Below are 18,484 nucleotides of genomic sequence, written 5' to 3' on the forward strand. Positions count from 1 at the left end.
TAGAGATGGGCCTAGTAATGTGGACTGGTGGTCCATAGAGATGAAGTGCTGGCCATAATGGGTGGCTTCCTCCTGCATCAGGGTCTCAGTGTTTTTACACCCACTTTGAAAACAGGTTAAGCAGCTTTTAGTGGAGTAGGGTCAGGGACTTTCTAGTGAACAGCTACATTATTAAGGGTCTTTCTATGATTGGCAGGGGGGAAGAAATGCACTGATCTCTTGCTTCCCCCATAGCCTTTGAAATGCATCATCAAACATCCCAATGGGAGTGAGGAGACCATCATACTGAATCACACCTTCAATGAGACACAGATTGAATGGTTTAAGGCTGGCAGTGCCCTGAACAGAATGAAAGAGCTGCAGCAGCACTAAAACATGTACATGCATCCCCAGAGGACTTGGCTCTGGCATTTTCATAAAAGTGCAATTCCATGCCTGTTCTTAAGAATATGTGTCTGATCAAACGTAACTAGCTTCCTTTTCGTGATGGCACTTCCTCTGCACCGAAGCTACGAACAGGGAGTACAGCAAGGCTTACATCTCGTTTGTTTGTTTGTTTGTTTGTTTTCTAAATTCTGTTAGCTCCCCTTCTCATTTTGGTTCAAATTTCAATGGTCCCACAACTTAAATATTTATTTTTGAAGGGAATGTGCGGTTTTCTGTCTGGTCATTTCCATGACAGCTGAATGATTTACAATAAAATCAAAGATTGTGACTGACTGTTCTGGCTTATTGCATGTTTTCTTGATATCAGTATTTCTGACTTCACACTCATGCCTGCAGTGTAACTTATTGGAATGTACCTCCACTAGATCTTTCATTGATAGTATTTTTCCCTCAAAGCCGCCGTCCTTATAGGGAGGCCAGAGTAGTATAGTGTCACTGCTCAAAGAGCAAGTGGCAAACACTACTCCCTGCCCCCCTCCACAACAAAAAACAGAAGTGTGGACAGGCTGGGTTGCTGCAACTTATGCCCAGAAATACAGGTGTAAAAATGGAAGGCCAGCTGCATCTACTTTCCAGAAACTCTTGCAAGTACAAAATGCTATGAGCCTTGCTGGTGGCCACTCCAGAATCCTATTGTCCCAGCTGTACTGAACAGCTAAAAGAAGAGGTCTGTATGCCTATCCTGTAGCCACTATGTTACCACAGAACAACAGAATAGTCAAACTCCCCTGTTGAGCTGAGAAGATGACGAGCTCGCTCGGTGAATCTTGCTAGCTCTCAGGCCGAAATCTACCGTACCAACCTCAGAAAGTCACTTCAAGACCTTTAAGTCATCAAAACTATCACTAGTTGATCTGCTAAGTATTGCATGGAATTGTACAGGATCCCTAGTGGATACAGGTATGTACCAAGAACACCAGAGTGTTAGGATTAGCATGACCACTAAGTTAGCAGCACTGTTCTCGTGTATGCATACAGCAGTCATTCGACACAGCCACTTGCAAAATTCATTTGCCATCACCCATTTAAGTTTGTACTAACCCTCTAACCTGAACATAAGATGTCAATCAAAGCTCTGTCCTGTAAGACCAAAAGCAATAGTGTTTGTACTAGGTAGGTGACTGCAGAGCTCCAAGAACCTCCCATGTTTGGCTTGGGGATAAAACACTACTAACCTGAAGGTCTGCTTCTCCAGTATATGGTTTGAAATTCCCAGCTTGGGAATATAAAGAATTACAGGCAGAAGCAGGATAATTCACAGATAGGTAGTGTTAATGACCCAGCTTAATGCACTTTAAAAGAGGTCATGCTAGAAGTTCTGTCATATTAGGAACAATTTTAGCAAGTAACTAAATGCTAGAGTTGGAAGCCTTTCCTGCTCCTAGACATTGGTGCAGGCTTAAAAACAGCAATGTGAATTCTTCCTGTGGCACCAGGGAGAGAACAACAGAGTAAAATGGCACTGGTGTACTATAGTATCTTCCCTACATGGACATGACCATGAGGAACTTGCTACTTGGCTTTCTTCTGATAGGACTCTTAACACCAGTGGTAATTCTGGTCAGATTCTGGGGGTTTAGAATCCAGTGCCAAGTCTTTGTGACAGGATTTTCTCCTTCAAGCCTGGGACCAGTTCATGCTCCAACCTCCACTGCTTCCCTTTTTGATACTAGACACTAGCTCTGCAAACAAGTCCAGCCTTGTTTGCTATTAGCAGTCCTGCTTCCTGGCTGTTCAGATTAGTAATACTCAGGAAATTTGGTGCTTGGAAAGAGGATTTTACTGGCTCAAATGACTGCAACAAGCTGGAGGTTTTCAAGCCCCCTTTAATTAAGGCTGTGAAGCAGGAATAGTCAAGCTTAGAATTAAGGGTCTATAATTGCATTGGAGGGAGGGCTCTGGTGACTCAAGCTTGGCTTTCATGGTTTGAGGTTTGCAGAATCACCATCCAAGGGAATTATAGTCCCTCACTGCTAAATGTCGCTGCTTCTTAGTCATGTGTAACACATCACAGTCCTGGCTCCATGCCCTGCACAGGCTCCTGCTGTTTTGTTCCCCAGCTCTCCTTTCACTGCTGTCAGACAGGGTGATGGCAGTCATTTGTTACTGGCCTCCACTGTAGAAAGGACAGGGCTAGTCTGAACAGTCAAACATACTGTCTGCTTTCAGAGGTACCACTAGCTAGACTGGGAGACTTGGCTGTTTCCTTCCTGCTGGAAAGGAAGTCCAGTCTCTCTTTTTAGTAAAGCAGGATGGGTTGTGTGCAGTCATCATCACTGTTTATTCATTTCTGGTATCAATACCAACCCACCCACAGAAGCAATTGGAATTACAACCTTATCAACAGCCACATGGATCTGCTCCCGTTGACAATTAAGTGATCAATTCAGGCAGACTCCAGTAGAGCTAAGCCTACTCAATATAAATAAAAATACAGGCCACCCACTGCATTATAACATTTCAGCTCTCAGCAGCAGCCAATCACTTTCAAGAGCTTAGACATAACAACCAAGCTGCTTCCTGTTCAGCTGCCCCCATACCAGCTTTGACTCGTGACAGAGTCCAAATCCCCTGGAGGGCTGACTTCCCCATGCATGGCCTGGACTCCCCTTCTTGCAGTTACCACTGCCTTCCTCCCGCACGCAGCAGGGATTACAAAGTCTATGAAAGGCCAGCTCCTCCCTTTTCCCACATTTTGCCATTTCTTCTCCTGCTACCAAACCAACAGCAGCACCTCATTGGATTTTTTTACCATGGTTGTGCATGCAACACTTCCAACCCTCCCACAGTTCAGCTTCCAAAGAAGCAGGAGAGAGTTAGGACACTTCTTCCAGGCACCCCAACCATGCATGGGCCTCTCCTTGCCCACTTCGCTAAACGCAAGCTCCTTTCTCACATCAGGAGAGCAAAGGCACCTGGATCTAGTTCTGCCTTCTCTTCTAGGAGGTCCATGTTCCAACTGAGTTAGTTGCTGCTGGGCTTTCATTACAGGTCAGCCATTTCCAGTATATAGCTTAACTTCTGCAGTTTTGATTGAGGTATTTCTTGAAAAGTGTCAGTCTGGTCAAGGGAAAAAATCTAGAGATGCAAGCCCTGGTCTAAAGCAGGACATGGATGGAGAACATTAGCTGGCTCCTGTGGTCTAAAGCATCCATCCTATGGAATCCTGCAAGGCAGGTTCTGTCTGTTAACTGTTTGTCCACCATGAGAGAAGGCCGAGTCCTGGCTCACTGATTGATCCCTGTCAAGAGACATAATGAGAAATTAGCATTTATGATTGGCCAGGATTGAACACTTCACCCATCTGGATTAGTTGGGGAAAAATTCAGATACAGCCACCTTCTCCCCTGCCCACCTCTCCCTTGAGTTGTCTACTGGAGTCCTCTCCCAGTCAGAGCAGCGCTCACACTGAACTTTTGTGTTCCAACCTCATTTCTAATGCTTGGTGGACATGTTGCTTCAAAGAGTCTCTTTCCCCCTTTTCTGCCTCACTTCTTGTACCCATGGCCAACACATTTCATCACTGACAAGAGCCAGTTTCAGGAAGCATCAAAAGTAGTCGAGCATTTTGCCTTCCTTATGCATCCTGTATTGCCCTCATTCAGCCCTTTAGATCACAAGCTCTTCTGAGGACAAGTAATTTGGTTACCATGCAACACTAGGTGTACATCATTCTCCAATTATGTGCATCAGGTCCTTGCTCCAGATCTCTTACCCCTCCTCTGAGTGCCCTACTTGGGAATCAGCCTTCAAGGTCTGAGCTCCACCCCAGCTGAAGCCTACTACACTGAAGAAACACCAAATGCACAGGTGACCAAGCTCACTTTATCAGTGACTTCCAGTTTGTCATTCTCCTGGCCATATGTCCAACTTAAGGCCATAAGCTCCTTGGGAAAGGGGCATGCTCTGTCAATACCAAGCAGGGCTATGGTGCTATATGATTTACGCTTAGTTACCACAAGAGTGTAGGGTGCCTCCTTCTTCTGGACTTCTTCTGTGGCACCTGAAGTGGAGGTCTCTGCAGAGCTTGGGCCTGTAGGGGATGTGTCAACAAAGGTCTCATCCACTACCCGGAAGCGGATCTCCTCCCCAATGTCCATGTACAGGTCATGTGCTCCTTCTTCTGTCTCATACTCCCATACCCACACCTGTTCTGCTTCATCACTGGTTAGGTCAACAGTCAAGGCAGTAAATAGTGATTGTGAGAACACAGTAGTCTGATCTCACTGTGATGTGACCAAATTCTCTTACAACCTTTAGTTTGAATCTTGGGATTCACCATTTTACAGCTATTTCTTAAACTGCATCACAGTACTTTCAGTACTGTCTATACAAATTCCAAGTCTCTGGGCCTTTTATCTCAATGGCACACAGTGCTCACGCTTCAAAGCATAAACTGGTCACTTGAAATTGGATCAAAAAAGAACACTTCCAGAGTCCTGCCCCTGTTTAGGTGCTTCACATGGAGTGGGGGACACACAAGACTGGAGACAATTTAAGATGGAGTTAGAATCCAGCTGCTAGAGAGACTTTACTATTCACTTCTAGCAGGTGGCAGAGTCCTACTGGCTGTGACCCCATAGGGAGTTAGTTGTCTAGCAGTTGATCTCACATGCCCACCACCTGGCATGACATTAGCTACTGTTGTCAAGGCTTCATAAAACAGTATGGGATGTGAGGGACTGGAACTACTGCAGTCACTTTCCTCCTTTATTCTACAGGAGTCACTGTTGGTCAGAGGATACAATTTAGTAGGCTGCTGCAGAGACTCTGGAGGGATAATGATATCATCAAAGAACCCAAGAGAAACTGCAAAATGAAGAAACAGATTAAAAATAAAATTATTCTGTCATGGGTGATGGAGCACATTAAATGCAAGATACAACATCAATTCAACATTCATTTTTTTCTGTTTTGTTTTGTTTTTTTACAGCAAAACAATAGCAGTTATTGTAGCCTACCCCAACTTTCCCAATAAATTTACATCGCTATAAATTCAACTTCCTATTTTTAGGGGAATTTCTCCCCACTATTGGTGTGGGTCTCTGAAGTGCTGTCAAATCCACAATATAAACAAAAATTATTTTCCACTAACTCTTCAGATGCACAAAGCAATCCGAGGTTTTACATACAATTTATGGTGGGCAAGAGACTTTGCACCAATATGTAAAGTAAGTGGCTAACCCCCCTTTTAAAACAAGTGAGTTATAAAAGCCCAACTGTCTGAAATCCAGATAGCAAAGTAAACCCATGTTCTAGTTTGCAATGTGCTCACCCATCTATAAATATCAGTTATCAAATTCTTCTAAGACAATCAAACAGGCAACCAAATAAAGGGTCTGGGCAAAACCCTAAGGCCAAGCTGAAACTCGCAGTGAAATCAGATAACTGCAGGTTCCCATCAGATGGCATTTAGCCTCTACTGAGCCAAGCCAAATTAGGAAGTGATTCAGGATTCCAAAACTTCATAGTCCAACAAAATCAATCTCATTGTTTACAGTTCTGAATTAACCCAGTGCCTGATAGCTATGGTGCCCCCGATGTCAGAAGTTGCAGTTTACCGTGAACTCCATCCTGACTACAGCTTTTAATATTTCCGATCAGAATCTCGTCCAGAAAAGGATGGAACACCACATACCGAAAATGCACTGGAATGAAATGAAGATCATTGATGCCTTGCTCCCTCTGATAGCCAATTTAAAAAAAACAACTACCTGTCATATATACATTCTCTCTAAGATTCTTTAGCACTTTTAATTCCAGATACCAAATAGGTCAAGAGCATGAACAAACAATACTTTAAAGTTATTTGCATTCAATATGCTGTGGACTTAAACTGGTCCATGTAATTGTATGGATTCGTTACAGTTACTCTCACTAGACAATATCTACTTGCTGTGTCTTGTATTAAAATTAAGTTCTCAAAGAAGAAACTATTTATTTCTAAACACTACTTATTACAATGGGCCCTTCTGGGGTGCTACTACAGCAGAAGCAATAATGTATTTTGCCACTGAAACACAAGTGCCACGGAGGTGCAAAGCAATAGCTGAAAGATGATACACAGAACTACACTTAATGTTGCTCAAGTTCAATCTAATATAAATACTTTTACTTAAGTCAATTTAAAAAATATTACCTATAATACTTATTAAAAGCATTTTTCCAGCAGAGGAAGACACTGGAGAAGCTGAAGTCCAAAGTACAATTAGGACAGAATTCATCAAGAACATGAAGGCGATGGAAAACCTGGGAGAAAATTATCATGATATGAGAGAATTCATGATTCTAAAGATAAGGAAAGTGTGAGGTCAGCAGAACTAAGATACTACATGGAAGGAAGGGCAAGTCACTAAGGAGGCATACCAAAAAAGAGCAAGAACTTGCAAGGACAAAATCAGGGAAGCAGAGATACAAATGGAGTTACACATAACAAGGAAAGTTAAGGACCAAAGGGGGTTCTGTAAAGAAGTCTGTCACCAAAGCAGCTGCAGGTCCCCTGCTAAACAGTCTGAGTGAACAGACAGAAAACTCAGAAGGCAAGGTTGCTCACCAGCTACTGTGCCTCAGCCCTCACAAAGGAAAGCTAAGCTGCAACTGGGCAGCTAACAAAAATAACACAGACAAAGGGAAAAGACCGAGAGTCACGGTAACTAAAGGGAGCATAAGAGAGCTTTTGATTAGTTTAAATGAATGTCAGCAGGGTCTGGGAAATCTTTATACCAAGGCGCTGAAAGAACTGGCAGAAGGGATGTCAGAAGGAGCACACTTCCGACCACTGTGGTTTTAACCTCTATTTTTAAAAAGCCAAACAACCACAGGTGTTTTGGCTTTAAAAAAAAATGTCCAAAGTTGGCCTACTTAGGAAACAGCATCTCTACTTCATTAAGGCTGTATAAGTGACATTTTGAAATGAGTATCAATTAGGTTTATGTAGGACATTTTCAAAAATAATACAAAGTAACAAACTTCAGATCTAAATATGTTTTCAATGAACACTGCTATGTAGCTAGTTTTACATTCAACCACTGGGAAGAATGAGTTAGAATACGGACCTTTATGTGCCTGAACTGAATTATCCAGGGCAGAAAGTGAGCATTGACTTGTAGTTCAAGGAGTTTCTGGAATATGCAAAAATGCTTGAGAACGTTACAGAAGGTCCTCAACAGATGGCTCGGCCTGACTTCAATACCCAGGAAGTTACTGGAGCAAGTTATAAAGAAGCAGATTTGTAAACATTTGGATGAAGAAAAGCTCATTATTAGCAGCTAGCGTGGATGTTAGAGCAAATCAGAACATCAAACTTGATCTTCTTTGACAAAGTAACTGCCTGAGTGGATGAAGGGAAAGCAATAGTTATAGTGTACTTGGACTTTAGTAAGGCTTTTGATAAAGTCCCACATGACATAAGATTAATGTAAGTGATATCTCCAGCAAGTCCTTGCAGTCAAGGATGACTGTCTTATCTGTGGGTCTGAAGATGGCTGCCAAGGCCAACCTGGGCTCCACAGACTCTGTTGCAAGTCAAACACGTGTCTCCATGGGTAGCTTTGGATTCCTGATTCGGTCTATGATACACAATTTCGGCCACTCCCACTTTTCTATCTCTTGTTGTCATTGTAAGGTTTCAAAGTACAGAGATCTTTACAGCAGACTCTTCCTCCATTTGGGGTGGTCCTGGGCAAGTTTCCCACAAGCTGATGTTGCATTTTTTCAAGTTGGCCTCAAGGACATCCTTGAAGCACTTTCTCTCCCCTCCTCTTGAGCGTATGCCTTGACTAAGCTGGGAGAATAAAACAGGAATCTGGAGTTGGACATCCAGATGACGTGGCTGGCTCAGCAAAGTTGATGTCAAATGAACATTGCCTCAATGCTTGTGGTGTTTGCTTGTGAGAGGATGCTAATGTTGGATCATCTATCTTCCCACCAGATTCAAAGGCTTGACCACAAGCAGCATTGATGGTACTTCTCCAGCAACTTGAGGTGTCTTTTGCACACTCCACATTTCAGCTCTGTGCAGTAAGATAGGTACCACAACTAAACATTTGTCTTAAGCTTTGTTTTGGATCTGATGCTGTGATCTTCAAACAACCATTTCCTCAGGCATCCAAAGGCTTCACTTGCACATTTGATGTGATGTTGAACTTCTTAACTGATTTCAGCTTTCTGCAAGAGATGGCTTCCAGGGTACAGGAAATACTCAACATTCTTCAGAGTCTCACTGTGAATCTGCATACCAGAGCCAGGGACTGTTCATTAAGAGCTTGGTGGTGCTGGAGGACCATATTCTTCTGAATGTTAAGAATCAGTCCCTTTTCTTGTATGCCTCAATAAAGAGGCTGATGATTGCCTGAAGGTCTGCTTCCAAGTGAGTAGAAACTACAGCATCAGTGTACTGGAGGGAGCTTGATGACTGAGGTCAGGGTGGTCTTGGTTTTGGCTCGGAGTCAGCGGAGATTAAACAGCTTACCATCTATTCAGTAGGTTAGCTCCACTCTGACTAGAAACTCATTGGTGGTCAGATGTAGCGCTGAGAGGCGTGTTGGAGTCATGACACAGCTTTGCTTAACTCCCGTCTTAACCTCAAAAGGATCTGTGATGGATCCATTACTGAGAACCACTGCTCACATACCATCATGGAGTAGGCAAAGAAAGGTGACAAACTTTGGTGACAAACTTCAGAAGGATCTTCCACTGTGCTTCTCAGTTAACAAAGTGTAAGGTTGATTAATGTAAGGCTGATACATAACTGGCTTAATAACCACAAGCAAAGAGTTATTATACGTGGATCAATGTCAGAACAGCAGGAGATTTTGAATGGGGTTCCACACGGGTCTGCCTTGGTCTGGTGGTATTTATCATGTTTATTAATAATTAATTTGGATGCCATAATAGTGTGCGTCCTGATTTACACATGATAGAAAACTGAGAAAGACTGCAAACAATTTAGAAGGTACAAGTAATATTTAGAAGGATTCTGATGCACTGGAAAGCTGGGCTAGAGACAGCATAGACAAACACAAGATGCTATACCTCGAAAAGAATCATCCAAAGCATAAATACAACATGGAAGAAAAGTGACTGGGTGGCAGTATTACTAAGAAGAATCTAGGATTTTTGGTGGATCAGACACTCAATGAGTCAGTGATGTGATGCAGTTGCAAAAAAAATGTAAATGCAATTTTGGCCTGCATCAACAGGAGTATTAGGTACAAGACATGGAAGGTGAAAGTGCCTTTTTACTCAATGCTGGTTAGGTCTGTCTAGGGGACTGTGCAAGTGTTGGGTTCCATATTTTAAGAAGGACATGGAGAAGCTGGACAAATGTCCAGAGATGGGTGGTGAAAATGGTAAAGGGCAAGCAATATGAGGAAAGGTTAAAAGAACCAGGCATGCTCAACTTGGAGAAAAGGCGATTAATGGGAGACATAGAAATCTTCAAATATTTGAAAGGCTGCCATAAAGGAGGAGAATAACTGTACACTCTCTTGCCACAAAGTGCAAGACACAAAGCGATGGCTTTACATTGCAGTAAAGTAGATTTGCATTAGATATCTTCTATGATGCAAGAAACTAAGTGAGCTGAGTTCTAGCAGGGAACACTGTGGGGGGCTCAGTGTATGTGTTGATGTAAATAGTTGCTTAAGTAGTTCAGTAAGAAGGACAACTAGATGGCCTTCTCACCTCAGGGAAAGATGGCAGTCTGGGCCTAGCAGCAGGGCCTGAAGACTGGCAGCACTATTGCTTTGGAGAGAACTTGGTACTGACCAAGATGAATTAAATTAAATTGATGTTTCCTGCTTGTTTTATTCATTTTAAATTAGCAGGTTTAATCTTGGCTTTCAGTGTACTTTTTACTGACCGGTAATTATTAAAATTTATTGAGAAATACATCCTTGGAGGTAGTACTATAATTCTGTAGCTGTTTTGTTCCAAAGGCAGCTGTTTGCACCACAGAAAGAGCAAAGCTTGGAGAGAGCTGGGGGAGCAGACAAAGGGCATTCCCAGGGAAGACAGAGTGGAGTCTGACGAAGAAAAAAAGGGTACAGAACTGGCACAGTAAAGACCATTTGCTTGGCCATAAGCAGTCTGCTATGCTGTTTGGGACATCGGCACTCTGTCCCACCCTTTTTGAAGAAATGCTCCTCTTCTCAGGAGCTGACCAAAAGGAAACAGCTCTCTGAGGCAGGAGTGCTACAGATCACCAGGGACAAAATGCAGCAGTCTTGAGCCAGAGGCTTGTCCTTTGAGAAGCCAAGCCAGAGCTGCTTTCAAGGGGTTTTGAAGAATGGAAACCTCATTCACTGGAGGTTTTCAAGAGGCTGGATACATTTAAGAGTACTTTGTGTTTATCATCTAAACATAGGAGAACTCTACAATTCTATGACTCGATGGCTAGGAGTGTGGAAAAGATCCCCCTCCCTAGCTGATGTTACCGTGCAGGCAAACCAGTGTCCAGATGCAACAACACCAACAGAGGAATACTTCTGCCAGCCTAGTTTTCCGTTTTCCAGGAAAAATCTTCTTCTGCCACCACACTGCACATTTCTGGCAGGGGGCTCTGCTGCCATGGCTGTGCTGACACCGTTGCGGGGGCAACAGCTCCAAGACATGGGCAAGCCCTCAAGGCAGCAGGTGCTCAGCAGTCTCCTGTGCTCCTCTTTCTATTCCAGCATGCAAGATTAAGTTCTCAAAACTCAGCTGTTGAAAGGAGGGCTGAGCTAAGGGAAAGCGAATGTGGTTACTGAACACCAGGTAGAGTGATACTTCCACTCAGAATGATACTTGCCACTAACGTGGTCTTACTGCTGTCCATTTGAACCATGCCCTAAGGAAGAGGGAAGCCAGAAGCCCACCCCTAGATTTCTGCCTGATGTAATCTCTACCAAGCCCCAGCGGGGGGGGGGGGGGGGAAATCAGTCATTTCTAATGTTTATCAACATTGTCAAAGTAAAAGTAAATACTTAGATTTGTTTTTAAAAATAAATCCATTTAAAATGCATGTTATGACAAGCCCCTGTTATAAGGCCTAACTGATTACAGTCTATTCCAAATATTAAACAACAGCATTAACCAGTACATATTCAGTGCTGAAATTAAAAAAAAAAAAGGTCAAACCACAAAACTGGAAGAAGTCCCCGACTAAACAACTGCATCCAGAGTTTGTTTACAGCACAACACTTTAACAGCTTTGACACAGCAGAGATTTCTGCAGCTATAAGGAAAGTATTTTTTTCATTTTAATTCCATAACTTGTTCATTAAAAGTTGGGGGGAAAAATAACAACTGGGATTTGAAAGAGCACAAAAAACTTTTTTCCTCCTTAAAAAATCTAGGATTAAAGCTAGTAGTGAAAGGGCAAGATCTACTAAGACTAAAACCTTAATGGATGGGGCAATCAAAAATAACTTGTATTGGGCCAGACCACAGAGCTATCTAGCCCAATAACCTCTCTCGCACTGTGGCAAGGAATGGATGCTAAGGGAAAATTTATATATTCAGAGCCTGCTTAGACTGAGCTGTCCCCTGCCTCTCCTCTCCAATAGCTTCTGGTATTATGAGGTCTAGGGAATCTTAATTTGGAGGTCACATCCCTACCATGTTTAATACCCCCCAATGGATTATGCTGCATGGATCTGTTTGATCCCCTTCTGAATCTGGTTAAACCATCAGCCTTGAAACAATCAGTTCAATTTCCTCACTGCAGACAATCTTTCTCTTGTTCAATAAATCACTTTTAAGTGCAAAACATGTTTGGGTAACACAGAAGTAAGTTTGTTTCTAGCATAATTAAGGGTGCTTCTTTAACAAATAAACATTTTAAGATGCTGCTGGCATGCATTTAACTGAATTATAACTTCCATCCAAATGCAACTTGGACGCTATGAATAAATAACAACCTACCAAAAATGCATCAACATGCATTATTTTCTGGAAAATACAAAAGCTATGAAACCAAATCAATATACAATAGACTACATAACTGCTTAAATCAGCGGGGGCCAACCTTTTTGGTAGGTGTCCCAGAAATTAGCACCAGAACCTCCCTGAGAGCCACTGATCCTCCTCCTCTGCTTTCTGCTCCCTGCCCTGTCTACAACTGTGCTGCCAATCCCCTCCCTAATCTGCTGTATGCCACAAACAGAGGCTGCCTGTGACACTTCTGGCTCCTGTGGACCACCCTGGCTTAAATAATCGTGCATAGACATTTTTGTGCATACCTTCCTGGTTAGCAGGACTGCGAAATTATGTGCAAAGGAGGTATTTCTCAATACAGTTTAATAATTACCAATCAGTAAAAAGTATAAATAAAAGCCAAGATTAAGCCTGCTACCTTAAAATGAATAAAACAAGCAGAAAACATCAATTTAATTTAATTCATCTTGGTCTGTACCAACTTTGCTCCAAAGCAATAGCGCTGCCAGTTTAGAGGAAAGGTCTGCTGGAGTATTTAAATGGGCCTGGCAATTTAAAGCTGTATTGGGTACAGGTAAAACATCAGCCTTTGACAGGGCAGGTAGGGTATTGTTTCTTCTGGCACCCCTACAGGGGCAGACAGGGCTGTGAAACCTGATTAATTCCTTCAGCTGTCCTCTTAATGATAAGCAGACACACTTAAGAACTCAGAAAATCACACAGCTAAGAAAAACAGCAGCAGACCTTTGGTGTGTGATGCACCATCTCCAGGGAATATGTAAGAATCCTCCAGCTTGGTGATGTCATACAGACAGATGCAGAGGCCAACGTTGTATACAACCTGCCCAGAGAAAAAGCCGAAAAGCAATAAATTCCAGCTATACAAAAGGGTTAATCTCTTTAAATCTCTCTGCCACACACACTTCTCACTTTGCCTTAACCCCACTTTGAAAATGAAGCTAGTGTAGATGGATATCCAGCAGAGCTGCCACAAGGGAGAGTGCTTGTTGAATTCATGCCTATGAGACTGACAAGGGCACCATGAAGGAGAAGGCTTCAGTTCTCTTAGGGGGAACATAAATACACATACATTACTTTACAGGGACACCTCTGGGGGGGGTTTTGACTTGCTCTAAAGAGAGCACCACTGCAACCTGAGATCTCTGAGAGGGTTACCAGGAGTGATAACATAGGAAGAGGGAGCCCCAAAAGTGGTTCAGATAACAAGCACCATCCCCGGGGGAGAGGCGGGGGGTTAGTACCATTGCCAAACCTAGCTCTTCCGAAGGCCAGATTACTGTCTTGTTGTAGAGTCATGCCCTTGAAACCCTTTCTGGACCGGCCTTCCTTCATTGACAACTCATAAAGATTATTAGCAGAAATGAAGACAGGCCTTCTTTTCCTTGTATCAGGGAGTACCTGACATGATGCACAAACTGATCATACCCGGATGAGAGGGGGCATAGCTGGATTACATAACAGTGGTTCTTTGAGAACCCTGAAAGTATTGTTCCTGATACACCCTTTGAGCTTGGAGTCTCCTTATTACAGGCAATAGTAAGTCACAGCTTTTCTATTCATTCCCACTAATGGAAAACGGTTCTCCTGGTTTTCCAGATCATTTTTAAATATCCCCAGAAATGGTCCCCGTCTGCCATTTCTCCTATAACAGGGGTGTTAAACTCATCAAGTCCCACAGACTGAAAGAGTATCAGGGTCCAGTCTATAAACTGGATTGGGCTCATGGACCCCCATCCTTTCCATGCTCCCCCTGCATATCAGATCTGGTGCCTGCTCCAGCTGGTCTGAGATCCAGGTCATGGGCAAAACAATCTGGCCACAGGCACATAGCACAGATCCCAGACTAGCCAGAGTGGGCACTATGCTGTGTGTGGTGCCTGCCTGATTGAACTGTGCCACACACAGCACCTGCTCTGGGAACCAAACCACACACAGCATCTCCTTCAGCCAGTCTGGGATCCATGCTGCAGCTGGTGCAGATTTCAGAGCTGCTGGGGCAGGTGCCATGGGCAGCATGTGTCCCACAGTGGGCACTGCATGTGGCACAGTGGTGGACACCCATGGGGTGGATACCCACTCTTGCCGATCTGGGATCTGCACTGCACGGCATGGAGATCCCAGTTCCTATGTGGGGCACATCCCACGCCTTGCCCATGAGACTGGTCTGGCATGTACCATGCCCAGTGTGGGTCTCCTCAGACCCAGGCAAGCACAAGGAGCTGGATGATGGAGCTCTGTAGGTAGATCTGATCCACAGGCTGTATGTTTGATACCCCTGCCCAAAAACAACCTAACAGATTACAGACACTTGCAACCAGCATCCAAATCAGCAGTCGCCAAGAGAGAGACGTCTAGTCTTTAATAAACTTTCCACATGTACTGCTCTCTCCAGCCCCTGATCAATATTTCTGCTCTCCTTTGAATTCCCTTCAACATACTAATTGCACTCTGGGTTTTAGAACTTGCTAGAACTGAATGCTATAGCTCAGGCACTGTCCCAGCTGTAATGCAGAGATAGCTTATGATCTCCCAGCCGTATAACATGATGCCTTTTATATACTACACCATCTCGTTGATTTTTGCTGCCATATCACATTTCAAGTACCCAATGCAGAGAGAAGTAGATACTACTGCCCCTCATTCTTTTAAAGCCTTACTGCTTTCTAGTTGTCACCTTTGTCTTAATTTCTCATTCAAGAGGTATTAGTTTGCATCTTCCCAGGCTGAATTTCACATTCCTGTTTCATACTCAGAATGTCAATAGCTCTCAGTTTCTTTTATTGTTTCTCGGTCCCACCTGGCATTCAGTTCCGTTAGTGTAGTACTACCTCCAAATATTATTAATATAGTCTTTACTAGCCAACTGCCCATCAAGAATGACAGGAGGGACAGGAACAGAGTGCCACCACCCTACATTGCTGCCACCTCCTAGGAACAGGGGGAGGGAAGTTGGCCCCCTTCCGTCCCCCTCTGCCAGCACCCCGCACCACCACCAACTCCAATGCCACTAGCCTCGCTTCACCTCCCTGCCCCAGGATATACTCCTCGGAGGTGGCGGAGTTCCCCCCAACTCCATCCCCTCTGTCATAGCAGCGCTCCAGACTTTGAACAGTTGTTTCACTAACCAATTGGAGTGCTCCAAGAGCATCACGGACAGACAGACAAACGGACTAAGCCCTTTATTATATAAGAATTCCTCACTAGTTTGTTCTATATCATTAAAGAATATATTAAATAAGATCAGAGCCACAGAATCATAGACAAGTAGGGCTGGAAGGGACCTTCAGAGATCATCTAGTCCAACCTCATGGCTATGGCAGGATCATCCCTCTCCAAACCACCCCATACAATCCACTGTCTAACCTCTTAGCAAAATTACAGTCAACCCTGACAGCACAAGATACAACACCCTAACCTGCCATTGATAAAGTGGGGGACCACAGCAGCCAACTTCCTACTTCTGTAAAGATAGTTAATACAATGCTCAAGAGATTCCAGGAAGAGGGCCATGCCCCCTGCTATAGAATAGGAAGGCAAAAACCCTCACAGTCTGTACCAAACTGATCATGAGGTTAAATTCCTTTCTGACCCCAAATATGGCCTGACCATGAGCAGAGGGGCAAGACCCTCTAGCCAGGAATCTCTCACTTTAACTCAGAGCAGGAGTGCTGGCATGCCTCAGTCAAAATCCTGAGCCCTGGCTGCATCCAACACCCAATGCCTCTGAAGAAGACTTAAAAAACAAATAAACAAAATCCTGAAAAACCCTGACATACAGCAGGGGAGGAGAGGGGGAAGGAAGGAATTCTGCCTCAGTCTCATGTGACAACCTGCAAAGCCAGCACAGGAAATACCCATAACAGAACACAGGCATAGCTATGCCAAGATAATTCCCAACTAGCATCTGTCCAAGTTCTTGAACAGCTCTAGTGGAGAGTCCACAACCTCCCTAGGTGTCTATTCCACTGTCTAACTGTTCTAACAGTGGTATTTTTCCAGATATCCAGCTTAAACCTACTTTGCTGCAACTTGAAGCCACTGGTCTGTGTTCTCATCTCTGCATGAGAGAAAAGGTGTTTTCCCTCTTCTTTATGCAGCCTTTCAAGTATTTGTAGACTGGTATTACATCCCCTGTTAAGCACCTCTTCTACAAGCTGAATGTGCCTAGCTCCTTCAGCCTTTCCTCGTATGATTGGTCTTCCAAGCCCTTTATCATTCTTGTCTCTTACCTCTGGTCCCTCTTTAACTTTTCCACATCCTTTTTAAAACGTGGAACCCAGAACTGTATACAATACACTAGGCAAGACCTAAGCAGTGCTAAGGACAGAAATACTATCGCCTCTTGTGGCTTACACCTAATACTTCTATTAATGCGCCCCAAAACCAAATTTCCTTTATGTGCAGCTGTGTCACACTGCACACTCATATTGAGTCTGTATTCTACCAAGACTCCCAGATCCTTCGCCACAGTGCTGCCATCCAGCCAGTATCACCCATTTTGTATTTTTTATTATTCTTCCTGAGATGTAGCACCTTGCACTTGTCAATGCACCTTGCACTTGCAGCTTTCCAATCTGTCGAGATCTTAAACTGTTGCCCCTTTGTTTATGGTGCCTCAAGCACTTTAGACATGAAGATCTTCACAGAGACTGAAGTCATGCTGAAACTTTATTTCTAATAAATAGTCATCCATGGCTGCCAGAAACTCTGGATCATCCATCCTATGCTCAAAGCTTTACCTTATTGGCTAACTTCTTGTTCAGCTCCTCTGCGATGGAGTCATTGAGTTTTCTTTCAAACTGCCAGGGAGGAATCCGCACTGTATCAGTCATCTCCACGAGGACAAACATGGTGGCAGGCAGCAAGTGTCCCTGGGGACAGACCATGAAGACCAATGAGACTGGAAAGACTCTCTGATTAGAGGATGCCTAGGATCATTTCACACCTCAAAATGGGTGGGGGGAGGATCTGGAAACACATCCAGCCCCTGCACTGTAAACCCTTTACCCCCTTGGAGTATCAAAACCCTGTCAAGTCAGCATACAAACTCAAGCAGCTCAACTACAAAGCAAGACCATCTCCCAGAATCACTTGGCAGGAGGCCCTGCCCGAGACACCTCAAACAGCAGCTTTTAGTACCCAGAGGACATGCTTACTTTCAAGACTCAAGCTCAGTCCCTTATCAAGATGAGCTCATTGGGCAGAAATCATCTTTTCTTTATGTGCAGGTAGGGCCTTGCAATGGGCCTCGTAACATCCCCTACAACATGGGTAACATGATGAAAGGTAAGGAGGGGGGCACCACCCTTACTGAGATCAACTTCTATAAGCCCAAATCACGGTGGCAGCTTGCTGCACCCTTTTCTGTCTTCCTAAGCAAGGGAATACTGCAGCACTGGCTGCTACATCCAGATCTGGCACTCCCTGCTGACAACATGGATTTGGGTGTCCTGGGTAGGAAACCACACAGGCCACGGGCACATGAGAACTATTCATGAGGAGGAAATAAGTGGTATGTGCTAAGGTGGGGAGGGGAGGAGAGGGGCAACTTGTGCACACAATAAGTGGCAGGCGCAGCCTCTGCATGGGGCGCACAGCACATCGGGAAGGAGTGTCCGCCCGGCAGCACACCGTCAGGTAGGGCAGAAAGCAGAGCAGTGGATCTGGCAGAGAGCAGAGGACTGGGCAATGAGCATATGATAGGGTCAGAAAGCAGAGCAGCAGATCGAACAAGGGGCACAGACCAGAGCAGCAGATGTGGGAGTAGCAAACGGGAAGCAACACAAGCCTACGTCACAACTGACGCACAGGGCGGGGCCCACCGTGCTCCCCGCAGGCGCCGCGCGTCCGCCGCCGCCGCTCAGGGGCAGGGAGAAGCCCCGCCCCTCACACGCACCCGGCCCCATGCTGGGGAGAGAGGGGAGACCGACGGGAAGCCGTGGGGACAGAGCAACCCCACGCTCAGCCACAGAGAGGGGCCAGGAGCGGCCTCTCTGGTGCAGCGGTGCACGACGGGACGCAGCGGGACCACAGGCCTGACCCTCTCGCTGTGCATCTTACCGGCAGCACGCGCGGAGCTGCTGCAAGCAGCAATCCCGGG

General features: G+C 44.6%; 2 protein-coding genes across 4 annotated transcripts in view; one reads left to right on the forward strand and one right to left on the reverse strand.

Moving 5' to 3' along the window:
- ACO2 (aconitase 2) overlaps positions 1-720 on the forward strand; it is a 32,300-nt gene extending 31,580 nt beyond the window's left edge. The window contains exon 18 of the mRNA XM_019545015.1: positions 235-720. Coding sequence (XP_019400560.1) covers positions 235-372 — 138 coding nt within the window. The 3' untranslated portion in view covers positions 373-720. The remainder of the gene's footprint in view (positions 1-234) is intronic.
- On the reverse strand, positions 545-18,484 carry POLR3H (RNA polymerase III subunit H). Of its 3 annotated transcripts, none has more exons than XM_019545016.1 (7): positions 18,445-18,480; positions 17,124-17,255; positions 13,108-13,204; positions 6,009-6,095; positions 5,193-5,256; positions 4,404-4,611; positions 545-3,688 (listed from the first exon to the last, which is right to left on the reverse strand). In XM_019545016.1, exons 2-7 carry the CDS (start codon positions 17,232-17,234, stop codon positions 3,635-3,637), a joined length of 621 nt encoding a protein of 206 aa, XP_019400561.1. In that variant the 5' UTR covers positions 17,235-17,255; positions 18,445-18,480; the 3' UTR covers positions 545-3,634. The 3 variants fall into 3 exon arrangements, with proteins under 3 accessions (XP_019400561.1, XP_019400562.1, XP_019400563.1); XM_019545017.1 differs by lacking the exon at positions 18,445-18,480 and adding an exon at positions 17,541-17,912; XM_019545018.1 differs by lacking the exon at positions 6,009-6,095 and having other exon boundaries at positions 18,445-18,484.

Source organism: Crocodylus porosus, unplaced genomic scaffold (genome assembly GCF_001723895.1).
Source record: "Crocodylus porosus isolate Cpor-Errol unplaced genomic scaffold, CroPor_comp1, whole genome shotgun sequence".
Classification (NCBI taxonomy): domain Eukaryota; kingdom Metazoa; phylum Chordata; order Crocodylia; family Crocodylidae; genus Crocodylus; species Crocodylus porosus.

What these genes read in the sequence shown, in the direction of transcription:
- POLR3H (XM_019545016.1), bottom strand. Translation starts at nt 17,234, where the DNA reads ATGTTTGTCCTCGTGGAGATGACTGATACAGTGCGGATTCCTCCCTGG. An exon ending in ACAAGAAGTTAGCCAATAAG is followed by an intron (nt 13,205 to 17,123) that starts GTAAAGCTTTGA and finishes TTCTCTGGGCAG; the next exon opens with GTTGTATACAACGTTGGCCT. An exon ending in TAGTCAGGATGGAGTTCACG is followed by an intron (nt 5,257 to 6,008) that starts GTAAACTGCAAC and finishes TTCATTTTGCAG; the next exon opens with TTTCTCTTGGGTTCTTTGAT.